Raw genomic sequence first — 19,326 nt, 5'->3', positions numbered from 1 at the left:
TCCTCAAGGAGGCTTGAGCATTACCTTTTCAAAAGAACTACAAAAGCACATCTATTGTCTCTTTCCCACTGAACACTGCTGCTGTATGTTGAAATGAAAATGAAACCTGTCAAGCACAAAATGAACTTGTCAAGAAGCGGGATCTTCCCGGGGCCCGCTCCGAGGGACCCCCACCAATCCCTTCCCCTCACCCGGGATCCAACTGCAGCCCGAATCACAAGGGGGATCAGTTAACACTTCAAACAGCCCAGCTGAGCAACAGATTCTAAATCAGGAAGGCTGGGTTGGAATACCTTTATTACACCAGCAAGGGTGTTAATCGTGCTCTGTTCATATTAACAAATGTACAGATAGACAAAGGCGGCCCACATCGTGTGGACCAAGAGCCAGATCTCAGGAGTGATCAAATCCTGGGATAAGAGCTCTCGGTCCTGTGGAATACTTAGAGGTGATCAGATACTGTCCAAACCTGACACGGTCTACACTTAAAACAAAGGCAGTCACTGTGGCCTGCCTCCACCACTTGCAACGAGCTTTGAAATCCATGATATGTGCATTTTCACAGCAATGCAGGGACTGTTCCCATTTATGAAAGGCTGAAAGAGGTCACATGGTGGGCGACAGTCACACTAGGCCTGGAGCTGAGGTTCTCCCCCTCTCAAGGTCACAGGCAGAAATTGGCTCACAAACGCCAGCTGAAAGGCAGGGAAAGTGTGCCCAAAGAGGGCAGCTTGGCTGGAGGTGGGAACCTACAATGTTACTTTAAAGGAAAAAAAAAAAAAAAAGGCACTGCTTTTGACTGGTTATTTCTGGGTGCTGGGATTACTTTTTTTTCTTTTGCCTATTTGTATTCTCTCAAGTTTCAATAAATTAACACCTGCAGCTTATTCAGAACAAGAAAATACAATTGATATGAAACTAAAACAGATAATCTCATATTTGGTTGAAAGGCATTTAAACACACCGAATTGCTAAAACTGGTTGTTTCTTAAGAGATTACAGGAGGGCAGTGACCTTATTTTTTGCTGATGAGTTAGTTCCAAATGTTAAAAATTTTTTAAATATTGTTTTTAAAAAGTTCTAAGTAAAAAAATTTTAATGTTCATTGAAAAATATGTATTTTAATATAATAATTTATAAATTCATGATATGTAAAAATGTTTTAAAATACATTATTTAAGAATTATAAATATATATATTTTAAAATAATTTAAAAATATATACATAAAACATCTGTTGAGCCAACAAACAAAATATAAAATGAAAAAAGGAATTTTAAGGCAGGAAGTTAGCTCTTCGTAACATTCTGAGGTTCACACAGCAAATTATGGAGGAGTTAAAAATCTGAGTTATAGTAATATAAAATGGTTGTTTTTAAGTCTCACAATTTTTAGCTTCCTTTATGACCTGAAAAAGACAACTTTTACATTAACTTGCTCTGTGAGGCTCAGAAGAGAGCCCCCCCGGATGTAGGCAGATCCTGTCTCCTGAGCTGAAGTGGGCCAGGCTGCCCTCGCAGGCACCCAGCGTGTGCATATGGCCCTGCCCGTCAGGCCCGCAGTCACCTAATCCATGCGGCTGCAAAATCCAGCAGCTGGTGAGAGCCTGAGGGGGTTGGGTAGCTCTGGTGTTGAATTGCCTATTGGCCACATGGTATGGTTAGTGTGGTCGCTCTTTTTCCACTTGATGTGAGCTTTCCTTAAATAACTACAGACCTCGTGGTAGAGCGGGGCAAGAGCTTGCATGAGAGACACCAGGGCTCATGGCCCAAAGATGGCCATCTCAGCCTCAAAGAGCACCCACGACCGTGTCTGCAGACCCCCACAGTATCTCAGAACTCACCGGCACCTTCCCTCCCCTGCTAAAATATTTCTTAACTGAAACCAAGAGAGATAAAAGACAATTTTATAGACTACAAAATCATTCAAGATGGATAAAACAGTAGTCTGGGAAAAAGGAAGAAATCAATTTTAGATATAATCTATCAGTAAAGAATTCTGAATAATTTGCTCCTTAAAAAAAAAAAAAAAAAAAAAACCTGGCCCGAAGTTCCTTAATTTTTCGCCCAATCTTTCCACCCCCATGAGTGACTTAGCCCAATGTTCCGTGATTCACTGGGGAGGTTGGAAATCAGGGATTCTCTTGCCTAGAGTTCCTCCTCCTCCCTCCGCCTTCTCCTCCTTCCAAACCCACTCATTTAAGGCACATGATCCCATGATAAATTTCTTCCAATGTGCAGTTCAAAGAGAAGTCAGCACCTGTCACCCAGAAAGGGGACAAAACCTGGGAAGTTAGGAACCTGCACCAGGCTTTGCTCACTGGATGTAGGGAAATCATGTTGCCCACCGTGACAGTTGCCTAGCTCCATCTGTCTCCAGGAAAAAACCTTCTCCCTCTCTCTCCAGTACCTGGCAGTTCCACCCCAAGCAGAATGGGTAAGACAGCCCCCACAGTAGAAAAATAATGAGTCACAGCATGGCAGAGATGGGAGAGATGGGGAAACTCACAGCCTGGAGAGGAGGCCAGACTTGTCCAAGTCACATAGCAAAGAGGGATGGGCAGGGATGGAGCCCAGACCTTTTTCCAAGTACAATGCTGTCACCATGGCATTTGATCTCCAGCTACAAACTTCTCCCCATATATATGTGTATATATATAATTTTTAATTTAAAATTTTTTAAATTATTTAATATATATATAGAATTTTTTTAAAGTAAGCTTCACACCCAGCATGGAGCCCAACATGGGGCTTGAACTCACAACCAGGAGATCAAGACCTGAGCTAAGATGGGAGTCAGACCCTCAACCAACTGAGCCAACCAGGAACCCGCACAAACTTCTCCAAACAACTCTCTTCCCTAACTCTAACTTAGAGGAATCAATGGAAATTACACTTTTCTGGGGGAGTTGCAACTATTGCAAAATCACACCACGGAAGGATGTTGCAACTCCGAGAAGACCCGGGATCACTGCTCCAGGGAGATTCAAAATAATCCTGGGAACTCAGTCTAAGACAAGGCACAGACAGGAAGCGCTGAGAGGCCCTTTCTAAAACCTAAATCCTGACCAGGTGGGTCTTGTGGTCCCCTGAGTCCACTTTCCCCTTGCGGGGGACACAAGTCCCACATTCCTGCCCAGTTCCTGCAATGGTGACCTTATTGGGCAAGACATTTCAACATCCCTGGCCTCAGGCTCTTAATCTGTAAAATGGAAACAAAAACCTCCTGAGGACATGGATTATGCATGTGAAATGCACTGAGAATTTCACAGCAATATGCTAAAAGGGGTAACAGCAGCGGTGGGGCGCCTGGGTGGCTCAGTGGGTTAAAGCCTCTGCCTTCAGCTTAGGTCATGATCTCAGGATCCTGGGATCAAGCCCTACATCGGGCTCTCTGCTCAGCGGGGAGCCTGCTTCCCCCTCTCTCTCTGCCTGCCTCTCTGCCTATTTGTGATCTTTCTGTCAAATAAATAAATAAAATCTTTGAAAAAAAATCAATAGTGGTGAGAGGAATAAGAATACTTATTACTATGGCAGTATCTATCATCATTAAATCTATGCAAGGTTTACTGTGTTAAGTTACCAAACTTCTCCCTGTCCAGCAAGTACCTGGGTGGGTGTGTGGGGCCTGGCCCCACCACGATGGGGACCTCGGCTTTATTGGGCAAAGGCCTCTGGTCAGGACTGCAGGTGAGAAGCTATGCCTCCGCCTTGTGTCTCCGCTCCATGCCTAGGGCCTGAACGCCTGCAGACCACAGGGTGAGACCGCTCAACCATCCGGCCTGGGAGGCCCTAGGCACCTGACCCATGACCCTAAGCAGCCTCCCGCTAGTTTCCCAGACTGGAAATCTCAGAGCTCCTACTTCTAACGGTTCCAGACTCTTGGACCATCCCTTATGCTCTTCTCCCTCCCAGGAGTCCTCTGGCCAACTCAAATCCTCCACCTGTGGGGAGGGAGGTCCTGTCTCCCCCGAGTCACTCACTGATCATTCACCAGCCGCAGGACATGCTGGGCCTTATGACAGGCTGGTCTCTCCCTGGGGTGCCCCTCCCCATGGTGTCAGCCAGCTCTAGCTCACCCCTCCACACTCCGTCTGCCACACAGGCTGTCTGGACACTCCCTCTGCACTGCCCATCTGCAGGTCAGTTCTCCCCAGGCCAAGGAGCAGGGTTTATGCAAACTCTGCAATCCCAGCTTCCTACAGAGAGGGAGTGATTGCTGCACTGATAGAAAAAGAAAGAGGCATCAAATGATAACCTATGGTCTGTAATTCAGGGGGTCTTCCAGGTTCCTCCACCAATCGGTCACTGATTGTCATTACTACTGATACCACTAGCACCCAGGCCCAGCACTCTCTTCAAACATCACCACCTTCTCATTCCAACCACCCACTGAAATGCTTAGTTTGATCCATTGCGCAGGTAAGGAAACTGAGGCCCAGGCAGATTAAGTAACATGCTCTAGGTAGCTCTGCTGCTACAGATCCTGCACTCAGACTGACTCGAAACTATAGTCTTAACTAATCAAGTCTGCCTTCTGCTGACCCCCCAAACCCAAACCCCAGGCTGAGTCCATCCCCTGGAACCAGCTGGTACTGCTCCTTCTCTCATTGTCCCACAACTGGATCACTGAAAACTTACTGTGAGGTCATCTGAGCAAAGGAGGCCTTTCTCCTGGTTCTGGGGTGGATTCTAAACCTCCCTACTCCCTCTCATGCTTTTCATGTCATCCCTGAGCCCACTCTGTTCTCCACATGACTTGATGCACTAATCTGGGCCAACTGTGGCTCTAGGGAGAGAAGCTTCTGGCAAGAGACCACCATTGTCCTCTAGACCCACCTGCTACATGCCCAGGGTGCAGAACACCCCACCCTCACCCCCAGAGGTGGGAGACCGCCACATTCCTGCTGGTGGCTGGTCCACAAAGTATTAGCCAGGCAGCCCATTCCCTCAGCCACTGGAACAAAGAGCAAGTGCTGGAGAAGGCTGGAGGCCCAGGGTGCTGCTGAGCCCATACTCATGGGACAAAGAAGGGCTGTTGCCCAACCCTAGGGAGAAAGTGGTCTGAGGTCACTGGAACACCAGGCTTGACTCCTGCAGGACAGGACCCTGGTCACACCTATCTGCTGGCTCCAGATGGGGAGGGCCTGATCAGTAAAGGAGCTCTATCCCCCAGCCCCACCACTCACCCTCTGAGCCTCAGGTCCCTCACCTGAAGAATGGGGCTTCATCTCCAGGGGTTTCTGGGAGACTTAAGTGAGCTTACCACAGTGGCCGGTACAAGTTCATTCATCCATCCATCCATTCACTCATTTATTCAAGAAATACTCAGTGAGGGGCACCTGGGTGGCTCAGTGGGTTGAAGCCTCTGCCTTCGGCTCAGGTCATGATCCCAGGGTCCTGGGATCGAGCCCCACATCGGGCTCTCTGCTCAGCAAGAAGCCTGCTTCCCCTTCTCTCTCTGCCTGCCTCTCTGCCTACTTGTGATCTCTGTCTGTGAAATAAATAAATAAAATCTTAAAAAAAAAAAAAAGAAATACTCAGTGAGTGCCAATCATGTGCTGGGTCCTGGTGGTAGGGATACAGTGGGAACCAGAGAGACGATGTCCAGACCTTATGGAGCCTTCCATTCCCACCGGGGCGACAGGCCACCAACCAACAAGTATAAATTTATAAACATGAAAGTATCTGGGAGTGGTGTATGCCTTTAAAAAAAGAGAACATGGTGCTGGGATAGAAACTGGACAGGACTGGAGAGTCAGGGAAGGTCTTTCTTGAGGACATGATGTCTCTGAAGATCTAGAAGGAGAGGGAACAGCAAGCCATGATGCCTGGGAAGAAGAATCCTGACAGAGGGAACAAACAGCCTTTGCGAAGACCTCACTACACTAACTCAAAGACTACTTTAATTATCACTCAAGCCACACCCTGTCCACTCCATAGAAGCAGCACGTACAGCTGGGAGGACAGCGAGCTGGGCATCAGAAAAAGTGGGTTCAAATCCCACTGCTTCTCCTAAATACCATATGGTCTGGGACCATGACCAACACTCTGATCTTTAAGCATCCTGATAAATCAAATGATCCCTAATCTGAGGGTCTGTAGATGGTTTACACTCCCTCAAACTCCTTCCTTTCTCCTTCTTTCAACCCACCCACCTCTCGAAGTAATCATGATTTCCTCCAGCTCCCCAACTCCCCACTCCCTAATTGGCCCTATGAGTCGGTAGGTGGCTGGGGATCAAGGAATACAGATACAGGGATGAAGGCAATTATGTGAAAGCGGATTTGCTGCAGGATCCTATCAAATCACTCTCTGAGGCTCCATTTCCCCATCTGTAAAATGGGAATGCTCTCCTCCTCTTGCCTACTGCGCAGAATTTGATGGGAAGATAAATGGAAATGCCAGATAAGGAAGCCACCCTGCTTTATACAGTCATTAGAAAGGGGCTTCTATCTGCTTCTGGATCATTTGTATCCTAAGTGCTACCCTGTGGCCTGAGCCTAAGCAGAAAGGACAGAGACGGAAGGGAATGACAGAGTAAATGCCAGACACTTTACAAATAGTATCTGATTGCTTAGGACCAAAGCGGGGGATGTCATGAGAGGGAGCCTTCTAAAAACACAAAAAGTTAAGGGCCTGCTCTCGAAGATTCTCATTCACCAAGTCTGAGACAGCTCCAGACGTATAATTATTATTTTTTTTAATTACACAGTTGATTCTGATATGCACTCATGGTTGAGAACCACTGATTAGTTCTACCAACCCTGGAAGGTAGGACGTATTAGTATTCCCATGTGGAAGCTGGCTAACTAGAGCACAGAGAGGCCGTCTAACTCCTGGATCACACAGCTAAGATTTGAAGCAGACAGTTTGCTCTCATTAATCATAAGGCTACATAATCTTTTTTTCTTAAATGTTATTTTAAAGTAATTTTTAAGTATTTTTTTTAAGATTTTATTTATTTATTTGGCAGACAGGGATCACAAGTAGGCAGAGAGGCGGTGCAGGGGGTGGCCCTCAACTAGCCCTGAAGCCCTCCAAACTCCGCTCCTGAGTCCCATTTCCCAGGAGGGACACCCCAGACACAAAGAAGCCTTGTGCCAAGGCCACAGGGCTGCCTCAAGCAGAGCCAGACCCCAGGGGGATCCTGCGTGGGGCTGGATCCCAGGACCCTGGGCCGAAGGCAGAGACTTAACCCACTGAGCCACCCAGGCGCCCAATTTTTAAGTATTTTTAAGTGATCTCCATACCCAACATAGGGCTCGAACTCACGACCCTGAGATCAAGAGTTGCACTGACTGAGCCAGCCAGGTGCCCCAAGGCTACATAATTTCTTGAAACCAGTCTTACATACTTCTGCTACCCCATACAGCCCTGTAAATACAAAAAAGAACATCTCACATTAAGAGACGACATTAACTTTCAAAGCTTTTATGGCTAGACCAAATCCTTATTCACCTGGCGTTATTGGGGGGGGGGATAACTTATGCTCACAGGAAGCAAAATTTGTAGATAACTCTGGAACTTTCCGCTTTTCACTGACTTCCTGTTATAGATGGTAACACCAAAATCTATTTCACTTTCCCTTGCTTCCTCCAAAAGAGAACATTGAACAGAATGTACCTGTCCTTGGGGATGACCCTGTCTCTACGACCCATGAGCTCATTTGTAACTTCATATGGGATATTCAGCAACAAGGGGCCTCCTTGCCCCCTAGTGCTACAGTCCACGTGTTTCTGCCTCTGGTAGAACTGTACCCCCCTACCGCCTGCCCATCCCATGCCTACCCAGACACACAGTAACAGAACCGTCTTACTGCTCCTGAAGTCATGAGGTGTGGACAGGACCACCAAGCCTGTAAGAACTGTGTGTAAGCTAAGAGTGAGTTGGCCCTAAGTAGGAAGTGTGAGGGGTGATATTATATAGAATAGGGTCCTTGAGTGGTTTCTGAGCCAGGCGAGATTGATATGACATCGAGTTAATTAATCCTCTTGGGCACAGAGTGTGGTCACTGGTCCCCAAGTGTGCCCTCCCTCCTTTACCTCCCTGCATTTCTTCTTTTCTTCCTCCAGAGTGGAGGCCAGCCACCCCAGGCCCTCTGGAATAAGCAGAGGGGCAAGGGACATAAGGCCCAGTGTAAGGTGCTGGTTTCAATCTCCTTGGAAGATGTGGAAAAATTTGACCAGACAACTCCCTGCAGATTCTAAGACTCTGAGGCCTTCCCCAGTTGAACCAGAGCAATGCCCTGGAACAAACTGGATTCCTAACAGCAGTTTAACATTCTACAAAGACCTGTCCCCGGGAGGCATGTTCTGATAGGGGGTTCTGGAGGCTCCAAAAAATATTTGCCTTTGATTTCTTTGTGTGCAACGCTTATCTTGGAGACAAGGGCAGTAGGCCCCTTGTGGGGACTGGTACAAAACCTCCCCCAACTCCCCTCACCCACATGTCCTAGCACTGTTGCAAGCAGAGAAAAGGTCTCTGGGGCCAAGCAAACGGTTGGTGAACTTCCTGAAAGAGCAAATAGCATTTTGTTCATTCAGTCAGTCAGTCGACCAATATTTCCTGGGGGCCTACAGTGTACCTGCAGCCGTTAAGCCAGGGGGGGCGGGGGGATCTGATGGCGACCCAGATGGATAAGGTTCCTTTCCTTAGCGATCTCCAGTCCTTCGTGGGTAGAAGAGAAACAGTCAAGAATAAACCCATAAACAAAGGTTATCGCAAGCTGGGACCAGAGTTTCACATTTACCAAGGCTCTGGGGAAGGCCAGGGGTGGGGACAGTGGGCCCTGAATGAGAGTAAATGTCTACTCCCCACACAAATCCTCCCCCAGAGCGACTCCTCTTCCGCACCCCTACCTCAACTGTAGGGGTGCCGCAGAGCCCCCTGCATTCCGTGCCATCTCTCCCACATCCCACATCACTTCCGCCCAGCCCCCCAACTGAGGCCAAGTGCAGATGTCACCCATGCCCCCATTCCAGCCCCTTCTCTGGGCCGGACAGGATTAGCCACACTGCAGTGGTTAAGACTGAGTGCTCAGAGAGGTTAAGACAGTGCCCTGAGGCTCAAGTCCCAGCCTTGCCACTCTCTGCCTGAGGGATATGGAGCAAGTCAATCATTTCTGGTTTGTCATAGTTCCAACCTCACTGGATGGATTCAACCTGAGGACTTAACAAGATGATGCCCCCAAAGGTCGCAGCCTAGCACCTGGCACGTACCAAGCGGTCATCGAACGTGAGCTGTCTTCTAGGAGTACTGCAATTAATAACAATATTAATGAAAACCTTAGCTGATTCCTCACTGCCTGCCAGGTGCAAAGTCCTGACCAGGATGGTCAAAGCTCTCCCCTTGGGCCAGCTTCCCTGTCTATCCTTTGGAGTGGTGGGAGGGCAGGTCTAAACTCAGCAGGGGGACAGAGTACACAGGGAGGGCACACGAGAGGTCTCTAACAGACTTCGGGATCGCAGAGCAGAAAAGGCACACCTACAAGAGGGGTAAGGAGAAGAGGCCGCAGCAGTCGCACTGGGCTGGGAAGGGGTGGGGAGAGGAGACAGATACCTCGTGGGAGGAGTCCTAGTGGCCCCCTGGTACAGGGAAGGAACTGCAGAGTGGCACAACAGCACGACCTCCAAAGTCAGCCTCAACCTACTCAACTGTGAGATGGAGAGAAGAGTGGGGACTACCTAGTGGGGCTCCTTGGAGATGACCTGTGACTATGAATACTTATGTGAATAACTTAGCTCAGGGCCAGACCAAGTACCTTGAGGCCAGCCCCTGATCCCAAGCCCATGTTAAGAATATGGTACTGGTCTGTCCCTGCAGCTGGGGATACAGTGTTGTGTGGTCTCCCGCTGGCTGAGGAATAGACTGACAGATGGACAGGCATTTGAGGCCTTGAATGCCAGACCTAGGAGCTCGCCTCAGAAGGCTGTGCAGGGTGGGCCTACAGACATTTTCTGCTGTCGGGGCTGCAGCCTGGGATCGCCAGCAGCACCGAGACCCAGTCATCCTTGGTGTCAAGGAGCCAAGACAGGGCCCTCCCTGGTGTCCTGGGTACCACTCTTCCTGGGAGGAGGTTGGGACCAGAAATAAAGGCTCCAGCAGCCACGTTGCCAAGGCTGTTTGCCATGGCAACCTCAGGGAGCCACTCGTGGGCCGGCTGCCGCGACTGCTCAGGGCCTGGTTTCTAACGTCTCCTCGCTCTCCCTCTGCTAAATGGCTGTGTTCTGCCAGGCAAGCACAGGGAAAAAACACGGCCGCAGAGCTGCTGGGGAACATCCATCTCAGACGAGCAGGGCTCGCCCGGCTGAGTTCCCAGACAGTGGGTCCCAGACAGCTGAGTGTCTGCCATCCAGAGCCAGCCCTGCCCACGCAGACAGGAGCTCGAAGTCCGGTCCTGCGCCTCGGCTAGGTGATCTGAAGCCAATCCTGCTCTGCTCCCAGCCTGTTTCCTCACTTCAAGGTAAGGGCACTTGAGTCAGACGGTCTGTAAGGCCCACCCAGCTCCCCCAGAGCTCAATTTTACATGGGTGTTTACACTGTCAATTGGGATCAGAGATGTTAAGACACTTGCTCAAGGTCACACAGCCTGTAAGTGGTAGGCGCCTGGATTTAAATCCTTGGCAGTTAAGCTCCAAAGGTAAGAGAGCTCTTAACCACTTTCTGATACTTCTTCTCTCTTCAAGTAGCATCTAACTGGATTTGATTTTCTAAAAGTCAATATTGCGTCCTTGTTAAGGCTGGATGGGATTCCTCTTCAGCTCCCCCAGAAGCACAGGGGGAGAGAAAACACAATACTCTGAACAAGAAACCTCAGGGCCTCAACAAGATCAAGGACCTAGAGCTCAGTGGGAAGATAAATGACAGGCTCTACAAGGTGTGTGTCGGTTTTCTTACTAACAATGGCCCCTCCTGACTGAACATTCCTAAGCACTTTACAAGGCATCATCTCAACTAGCCCTGAACCCTCCAAACTCCGCTCCCAAGTCCCATTCCCCAGGAGGGATGCTCCAGACACAAAGAAGCCTTGTGTCAAGGGCACAGGACTGCCTCAAGCAGAGCCAGACCAGACCCCAGGGCTCAAAGCCCTCTCAGCCACCTAAACAAATAATTAGAGCAAATGTTTGTTTTCTTACCTAAAAGACCGAGCAGTAATTACAGGCCTTTGGGGATAATTAATCAATGACCTTAGCCTCCCATTTATAAGTCTCTCTGGTCTCCTACCCTACCCCTGGGCAGCAAATCAGTCTCTGCCCTGAAGAACAGGCAGGGTGGGGGGAAATTTTTACTAAAGAAAGGGCAGGGTGGGGACCCCAGGAAACCTAGCTGCCATCATGGGCCTACAGACCCTGTGCCCCCGCCTGGCTGTGGGCTTCAGGTCAGACGCCTCCCCTCGGTCCTGTGAACCCAGGCTTCTGACTGGGCCACCTGGGCAACAGTGTCTCTCTGAGGACTATCCACCTGTCTATCCCCCAAAGCGGAGACTACCCCCCCCCAAGTCCTGATCCTAGGACAGAAAGGATCTGAGAGCCTGGCACCTGGGCCTCCTCCAGCTAGAATGGCTTCTCTATCTGTGCCTCAGTGACCCTCTTCTGGAAAAGGCGGGGGGGGGGGGGGGGCGGATCCTCTCCAGCCAGCCTCCTGAGCAGCTCAGGGGCCAGCGTCCCAGGTTAGACCCTCACGAGCTGCAAAACCCGATGTGTGGACCCAGTCCCTGCGCGTTTACAAAATGGGGACAACAGAACCAACCTCCTGGCTGTAGGGAGAAACCGTGTGCTAGTACTAAATAGTCTCTCCACAAATACACGCTAAGATAGTCACGGATAACACGATACGGTGTGTGGGTGGATGAACAAGAGTGGCCATGCGTCCAAAATGGCTGAAGCCGGGTGATGGGAGCACAGGGACTCACTACACCATTCTGCGCACACACACACACACACACACACACACACACACCCCGCTGCTCCTTCTCTACGTGCTGGGCATCTGCCACAGGAACGTGTTTCAGATAAAACTCTTCTTCAGAGAGCCTTACATCTAATCATCTAAAACATTCTTCTGTCCCCAAAATCATCTACTTAATGGGTAACCACAGAGTCAGCTCAGGATAAAAATTCTACTTCCTTGCCCTCGCAGGGCTGTCAACCGGAGCGGTAGGGGAAAAGCACGCAGAACCCAAAGGGACAGGAAGTAGCGCCATCCACGTGAGGGTCAGAGGCAGAACACTTGGTGTTAGGCTCTCCCTAGAGGACAGGTGTGGGGATGGGGAGGGGGGCGGAGCTTCAAGTGCAGGTGAGCTACGAATGCCTTTAAATGGTGGGGGTGGAGTTGTGGGGGGGGGGGCGCATACTCCAGGCCATTCCACAACCATTTATCACACTGCCGCGTCTCAGGAACACAGCCGGCTACAGATAACAAAAGGAGGAGTGGTGTCTGCCCTGAAGGGACTCCGGGGGGAGCACACTCATTCACTCAGCGAGGTCGTAGAATGATTGAATTCCAGGCACCTGTCTATTCACTGTGGGGGAAAAAACGGAGAACAAAAACAGACGAAAACCCTTGCCCTCGTGGAGCCTGACAATCCCGAGCGATTCCCTAAATGACTAAACTAAATGGGACCTCTATCAGGAAAGATGTCTATTATTTGGTGCTTATTACACGGCACGCACTGTGTTAGGTGCTTTAAATCCAGTCGCCATTGGGTTTGCATGGACTTCTCACAACAGTTTTAAGTAATGGAAGGGCAAAGAGGTTATGTGACCCACCAAAGGTCTCACAGCCAGCAAAGAGCAGACCCGGAGAGGCTGCCCTCCAAGGGAGTGCGGAGGCCAACGCAAAGGGTGGAGAAAGAGAAGCTCACACTTCCAGGAAGAATATTCATGACACCCCTGGGGTGGGCACACCCAAGAGAAAGCAGACCCATCAGGATAAAGTGCGTAACTCTCCGGACTTCAAGTACCCGAAGGCCCTTGAACATCAGGGTTCAAGTTTAGGCTTGAATGTAAAAGTGCTGGAGAGCCATGGGTGATGTGTGAGAAAGGGAGTGATATCAGACACGCACTCTAATAACTGCAGGACTCCCACAGTCGTGAAAGGACAAGGACCTAGACGGGAGGAAGGGGAGAGGAACCGAAAGCCATTCAATCCAATTGATTGTGCATCAATGAGTGACACCTGAGTACCTTGGAAGAGAAATAGGAAATGGCCCAGCTCATTCTCTTCCAAATGACTTTATCTGGGTTTCCTTCACCTTCACAGAATAAGAATTATGCTTCCCGTTTTTACATAAAAAAGATTGCAAGGAATTATGCTTCCCTTTTTTGCATAAAAAAGACTGCGCGAAGGGGAGTTTGCATTATACTTAATCCTGCCCTTCTAAAGGGCGTTCAAAGAGAATTTCAAGTTTCCTCAGCAGCCAACTGGCTGCTCCTCGTTTTACATACATTTAAGTCTCAACCCTAAGAGTTAGTGCCTTTGATCCCCATTTCAGAGACTGAGACACTGAGGCCTAGAGAAGCAGAGGGCCTATGAGTTTCTTCTCTCTATGCAATGTTCCTTCGTTTGCTGGAGGTGCTAGAAATAAGGTGCACAGAAACAGAGTAGTCCCTGCCTTCTGAGCTTGGAGTCATGTGGTCCCAGAACCGGGCCCCTGATCCTGGCTGTTCTACTCATTCCAAAGCAGGGTAGCAAGAAGGGTATGTGCAGCAAGCCAATGAGTTCTCTGAAACTGTCAAATCCTCCCCTCTAAAATGCTAACAGTCGTGGCACCTCCACTTTGTAGAATCTTTACAAGGATAAAATGCAACCATGCAAAAAGTCTTGGCGGTGCGTATGACATCTAAAGGGAGCTCTAATGTGGAGGACCATGCAGGAGGAGCTAGCTGTGAACACTGCAATGCTCACATTATGACCTCACTTCCAAGCCCAAGCCCCCATTTGCAAGGCTGCTTCTGACTCAAACCAGTATCCCTTCTATTATTCCAGAGAGAGAGGGAAAAGGGTGACTCATCCCCCAGCAATTGCGGTGGAGCTTCTGGCTGGCCCGCACCAGCTGGGGAGAGCAGAGCCCCAAGGTGAAGGGGAAGTAGGAGCCCCCAGGGCCCTGCTGCTGGGCCATCGCCTCTCTGGGTTCATCCTCACCGGGTTCATCCTCACCATCAGTACCAGCCAGGGAGCCCCAGTGAGAGCAGAGCCCCTGCTTCAGGTACAAGAGGCCAGCAAACCTGTCCCCTCAGGGCTCAGGTCTGAAGAAGTTACTTCCCCAGTTCTCACACAAGTGGAGGGTGGGCAAAGACAGCCAGCCAAAGGGTAGCCAGCTACCCTTCCACCTGCCCCTCCAGAGCCGGGAACTTTGGCTTGGAAAAGAAGTTAGCCCCGGCTTCAGAGGCTGTGGGAACAGCAGCACTGCAGACCCAGGAACTGGACACTAGATGTTCAAGCCACCAGCCCGGTTCTCTGAGTGATGGGGCGCCTTCTGAGTACTCAGATCCAGTTTCAGAATAACAGGGGGACAGGATCCCAAATGAAAAATGGGCCAAATTGACAAACATGACATTTCACAGAACAGAACCAAACTGGCCCATAATTATGGGGCGGGGAGGGGGGGGTGGGAAGCATCACAAGTGATCAAAGAAATGCACATTAAAACAAAAGGGTAAAAGAATTTATTGATGAACAGACTGGCAAAAATGAAAAACAATTAAAATATCAAGAGTTATCTGGCTATGGGGAACCAGGCATTCCCACACAACGCTGGTTAAGTGTGTAAATTAGCACAATCCTTCTAGAAGGCAATCCAGAAATGTGTTTACCAAACGCCTGCAAAGTTCCTTTGACAGAGTAATTTCACTTCTAGGAATTTCAATGAAGGAAAGAAGACATATGCAGAGACATTCATTTAACGTGGCTTACAAGCACAACAACAGAAATTATAAACAAATTAAATGACTAACAACAAAGGGCTGATTAAATACATTGTGGTTCAACCCTCAATAAAATACTATATAACCATTCAGATATAAGACATGAAGTAGAATATTTATTGATGTGGGAAGACAATCACAGCATATTGTTTTGGAGGAGAAAAAAAGCAATACAACAGTATGATTCCAAGTTACAATGAATATATAATGAAAGACTTCATTTTTGTGCGACCAACAGAATCCATAGGAATCGATAGGAAAGAAAAGTCTGGAAATATATATAAAAATTAATAGTGGTTACCTTTGGATAAGATTACATATTTTCAATATTTTCTTTATGCTTGCCAGTATTTTCTAACTCTACTATTAAGTATTTTTCAGCGATAAGGGATTGGACCACGTGATTTATAAAGTTGCTGCCGACTCTGACATTTGGGGCATCTATGGCTGATGTCCCAAGTGACTTCAAACAACCCATATTTAGTGTGGGCTTACTGTGTGGCTTCTGAAGCCAAAGTCATGGCCCACAGCTATAGCTTTCTGCATTCCTCTCTACCCATACTCACTGCCCAGCTGTCTCAGGGACCACCCTGGCCTCTTCCCCTGTCTGTAATTCACATGCCTAGCCAAGGGCTGAGCAAAGGAACTCAGCATGGTGGCAGGTGCCATGGGGGCACAAAGAAAGAAAAGGCACAACTCTAGTTCCAGACTCCTCTACTGGGCCACAGGACTCACATACAAAAAAGTACTTGGTTGCATAACACAGACTAAGAAAACCAAAAGAAAAAGAAAGCAGGGCAAGCCTGGAAAGGCCTGCTCGAGAAGGCCATGCAGGAATGGGGGGTGAGGGCACTGGAGGCAAGGGGCACAGGCTGGGCAAAGGTGAAGCCAACCCAAAGTCCTCTGGGAGACATGCCCCAAACCTGTCCAAGAAACTTTCACAATCCCTGGTCTGCAGAATTTCTGAACTTTGGCCTCAATGAGTAAAAGTTAAGTCTCCTAAACAGAAGTCCTCGCTCTATCTGACTCTGGATTAGCCACCGAAGACAAGTCTTTCTGATAAAGACAATAAATTACCTTTTTATTCACTTTCCCCACCACTTCCTAGGGGGAGATGGAGGGGAGGGTTAGGGAGGGGCTGGAGGAGGAGGAGTCACCAGAACACCCAGACATCTCACATGCAAGCACTGCTCACCCCCACCACCTCGACCTGGTCTTCTCTTCAGCAACACCAGCCCCATTTGACAGATGGAGGAAAGGAGGCTCAGAGAGTTAAAATGGCTTGCTCTGGGGTCACCCAGCCAGAGAGTGGGGAAGGCGACTCCACTCAGGCCTTCTGACTCCAAGTCCAGTGCTATTTCGAGGTAACACACAGGACCTGGAGTCAGGAGCCCTGGGTGGCTCTGTCACCCACTGGCTGCGTGGTCCTGTACAAAGCCGCTCACCCCTCACAGCCTCTATCCCCAACTGTAAAATGAGGAGGCACGTGATGGCCCGCCCAGGTCCTCTTCCGGCTGGGCTCTATGAACCTTCTAGGGGTGGCTGCAAAGCTCCCCTATCAATTACATTTCCCAAGTTGGGCCGGCAAAGATCACCGGAGGAGCCTCAGCCTGTCACGTGGTTAAATAAAAAAAGCAAACGTCCCAGATTAACTTTCACTGCGCTGCTTCTGCTGACACCTGCTTACCCAATTTTCTAGTTTCCTTGGGTGAAATATCCCTGCAGAGTAAGCCCGCTGGGCGCCTAAGAGGACAAATAGTTAATTATCGGTGAGCCAAAGAACACCAAAGATGGAGTTAAAACCAGGGTCCAGAACGGACAGCTCCTGCTAGGGATCCCTGAACGAGTCTCCAGCTATCTCAGGCCTCCTTCACCCGAGTCTCAGTCCAGAGGTTTGGAGCACCCCCCTCCCGCCCCCAGGCAAGTGGGAGGGCTGAGGACAGAACTTTCCCTGGGGGAACTCGGTCCCACCCGCACCCAGTCCCTCTAGTCCCGGCTGCTGGCCGGGGGTAGAGAGTGGGGGCACAGGGGACGCGGGACGAGAGACGGGCAGCAGGGCGGTGGTGGTGCTGGGACTGGGATCTGCCATTCGAGCAGACGTGGGCGCGGGGCTGGCGACGGCGCCAGGTGACCGCCGCGGGAGCTCCACTGCAGTTTCGTCAGAGGTAAAGGTACGCGCCTGGCGCGCGCGGCGTGTGCACACAAACACACACACCCGCGCGCGCAGACCGCTCATCACACACTACCTCCCCGGCCCGAAGAATGCGCGATCACACGCCACCACCCCTTCGGCCCCCGCCCCGAAACCACCCCAGCACGCCCGCCACCGACCACGAGGCCCCGCGGCTCCCTGACGCATGGTTGTCTGCAGCGAGCGAGGGCCGGCCCTCTCCGGAGCGTAGCGGGCTTCCTCTCGGCGACACCCGCCACGCTGCGCCGTCCCAGCCGCCAGCCGGGAGTCGCCGCCCGAAGCTGAACGTCTCGGCTTGCTGCGTCCCCTCCAAGTCGCGTCTCACGGCTAGGAGTCAGCTTGCAAGCCTCTCCCCGCCCACCCGGTCCCATGACAGCTGCTGCCGCCCAGAGACAGGCAGATTATAACTAGAAGCAAAGTTTCCCTCTCTCTCCTCCCACCGCCCGCCCCCCCTCCGCCTTACCCCTCCCTTCCAGTGTTATGCAAAACGAGCCGGCACCGGCGCTCGGACTCCAGGTACCAAACCAGCCCTCGCGAGCCGCGCCCGGTTCCGCCCGGCGGGCCCTCTCCGCGTCCAGAGGTGCGCCCGCATCCGGGGTCTCCTTCTCGCCTCCGCCGCATCCCCAGCCTCCCGGCCACCCGCAGCCAGACGCCCAGAGAAAAAACCCTAACTATGGGGCCAAACTTTATGCTTGCAACAGGCATGGGGTGGGGAAAACCAAGGAAGGGGTGGGGGACGCGCACGCCTAGTGCGGGCATTTTCGGTGGTGGCTTGTCCCAAGAGCAGCCCCCCCACCTCGTCTCTAAGACATCAGCGCCCTCGCAAACACACACACACACACACCCGCCCCGGCACACCAAAGCACCCTCTCCTGTCACGCGCGTGTCGCCGGTGGGGCTCCCAGGCGCAGCCAGAGCCCGGGACGCCGCCTCGCGTTCCCTTCCCCCAGCATCGCCGAGCGCGCACCGGGGCCGCGCGCCGCAGGGGGACCCAGGCGCCCCCAGACAGTCTTTCCACCCCCATCCTGCCATGCTTTCCTCCCGGGGGGCTCAGCCGGTAGCGAAACCAGGAAGGTGCTATCTCTGCCGGCATGTGCACGTGCCCCGCAGCCCCCTAAGCCCTTAGCCGGCAACTGGCAGGAAACTCCGCGCTGCGGGCGCCGACGGGGAGCCGCGGGAGGCCAGCAGCACCACGAGGGTACGGGAGACCCGAGGACCAGGGCACTCCGGGGACGGGGACAGGCGCCTGAGCCCGGGCCCCAAGTCCACGTGAAAGTACGGCACCAAGTGCCGGGAGTCTGAGGGCGCGCCTCCGGCACCCAGGGCCAGCCTCAGGGTCCCCCACACCTTGGCGCTGCTCCACCTCCCCAAGGAAACGCGGTACCCCCCACCTCTGCTGGCGGGGGGAGCGGACTCCAAGCGAGCGAGGCTAGACCCTCCCCGGCGGCCGTATAGGCCCCCACGCTCCGGCTTGCGCGGTGCGGGGGGGTGGGGTGGGGGGGCTCCGACTCCCTGGCTCTGTAACAGAGCATCGCAGGGCGCATGGAAGGGGGGCTCTGCAGCGGGCACCCCCGTTACCCCAATGCGCCCACCGCTGCCTCCCGGCCTCCGCGGCTGCGGCGGCAGCCTCCGCAGCTCAGCACCCCTGGCCCCGGGCCCACGGCCCCTGCTGGCCGTACCTGCGTGTCGGCGAGATAGTTGAGGAAGAAGGAGGAGAGCTCTTCGTCCAGCAGCGCGCCGCAGTCGTTCCCCGCCATCTTCCAGCCGCGGCTGCAGCGTGCGGCGGAGTCAGCGCCGAGCCGGCCGGGGGGAGGGAGCGAGGGAGGGAGGGAGGGAGGCGGGAGGAGGGAGCGAGGCCGGCGGGAGGCGGAGGGCGGAGCTCAGGCCCGGGCTGCCGCAGGGCCGCTGGCTGCGGGGGCGGGGCCGCGCGGTGCCCGCGCGAGCCGGGGGTCGCGTCCCCACTTTCCTGCGCCACGTCTGTCTCCACTGTCCTCCCCCGCAGCCCACGGCCGGGAGGAAAGCGCCCGCAGCGGGGTGACGATGCCCCAGACAGCAGCCCGATGCCTGCGCAGCAATGCGGGCAGCCCCCTGCTCCTGCCGGAGCGAATCACGTTGCGTTAGCGCTGGGCGGGTCCTTTGAGACAACCTGCTTCTGCACAGCTGGGGAAACTGAGGCCCGAGAAGGTAGGCTGTGTGTGAAGTCACGGTGC

General features: G+C 52.0%; 1 protein-coding gene across 3 annotated transcripts in view; it reads right to left on the bottom strand.

The window, feature by feature from the left end:
• Nucleotides 1–18,928, bottom strand: part of PPARGC1B (PPARG coactivator 1 beta) — a 105,237-nt gene extending 86,309 nt beyond the window's left edge. For all 3 annotated transcript variants that reach the window (XR_004381968.1, XM_032851518.1, XM_032851519.1), the window contains exon 1: nt 18,796–18,928. Coding sequence is in view for 2 of the 3 variants with exons in the window: in XM_032851518.1 (XP_032707409.1) it covers nt 18,796–18,873 (78 nt within the window). In the remaining variant the exon portion in view is untranslated. The remainder of the gene's footprint in view (nt 1–18,795) is intronic.
• Nucleotides 18,929–19,326: the final 398 nt, after the last annotated feature.

This window comes from Lontra canadensis, unplaced genomic scaffold (genome assembly GCF_010015895.1).
Source record: "Lontra canadensis isolate GAN:19392208 unplaced genomic scaffold, GSC_riverotter_1.0 scaffold5, whole genome shotgun sequence".
Classification (NCBI taxonomy): Eukaryota; Metazoa; Chordata; class Mammalia; order Carnivora; family Mustelidae; genus Lontra; species Lontra canadensis.
The sequence above is the reverse complement of the archived record's forward strand: the minus strand, read 5'-3'. Positions and strand labels throughout refer to the sequence as shown.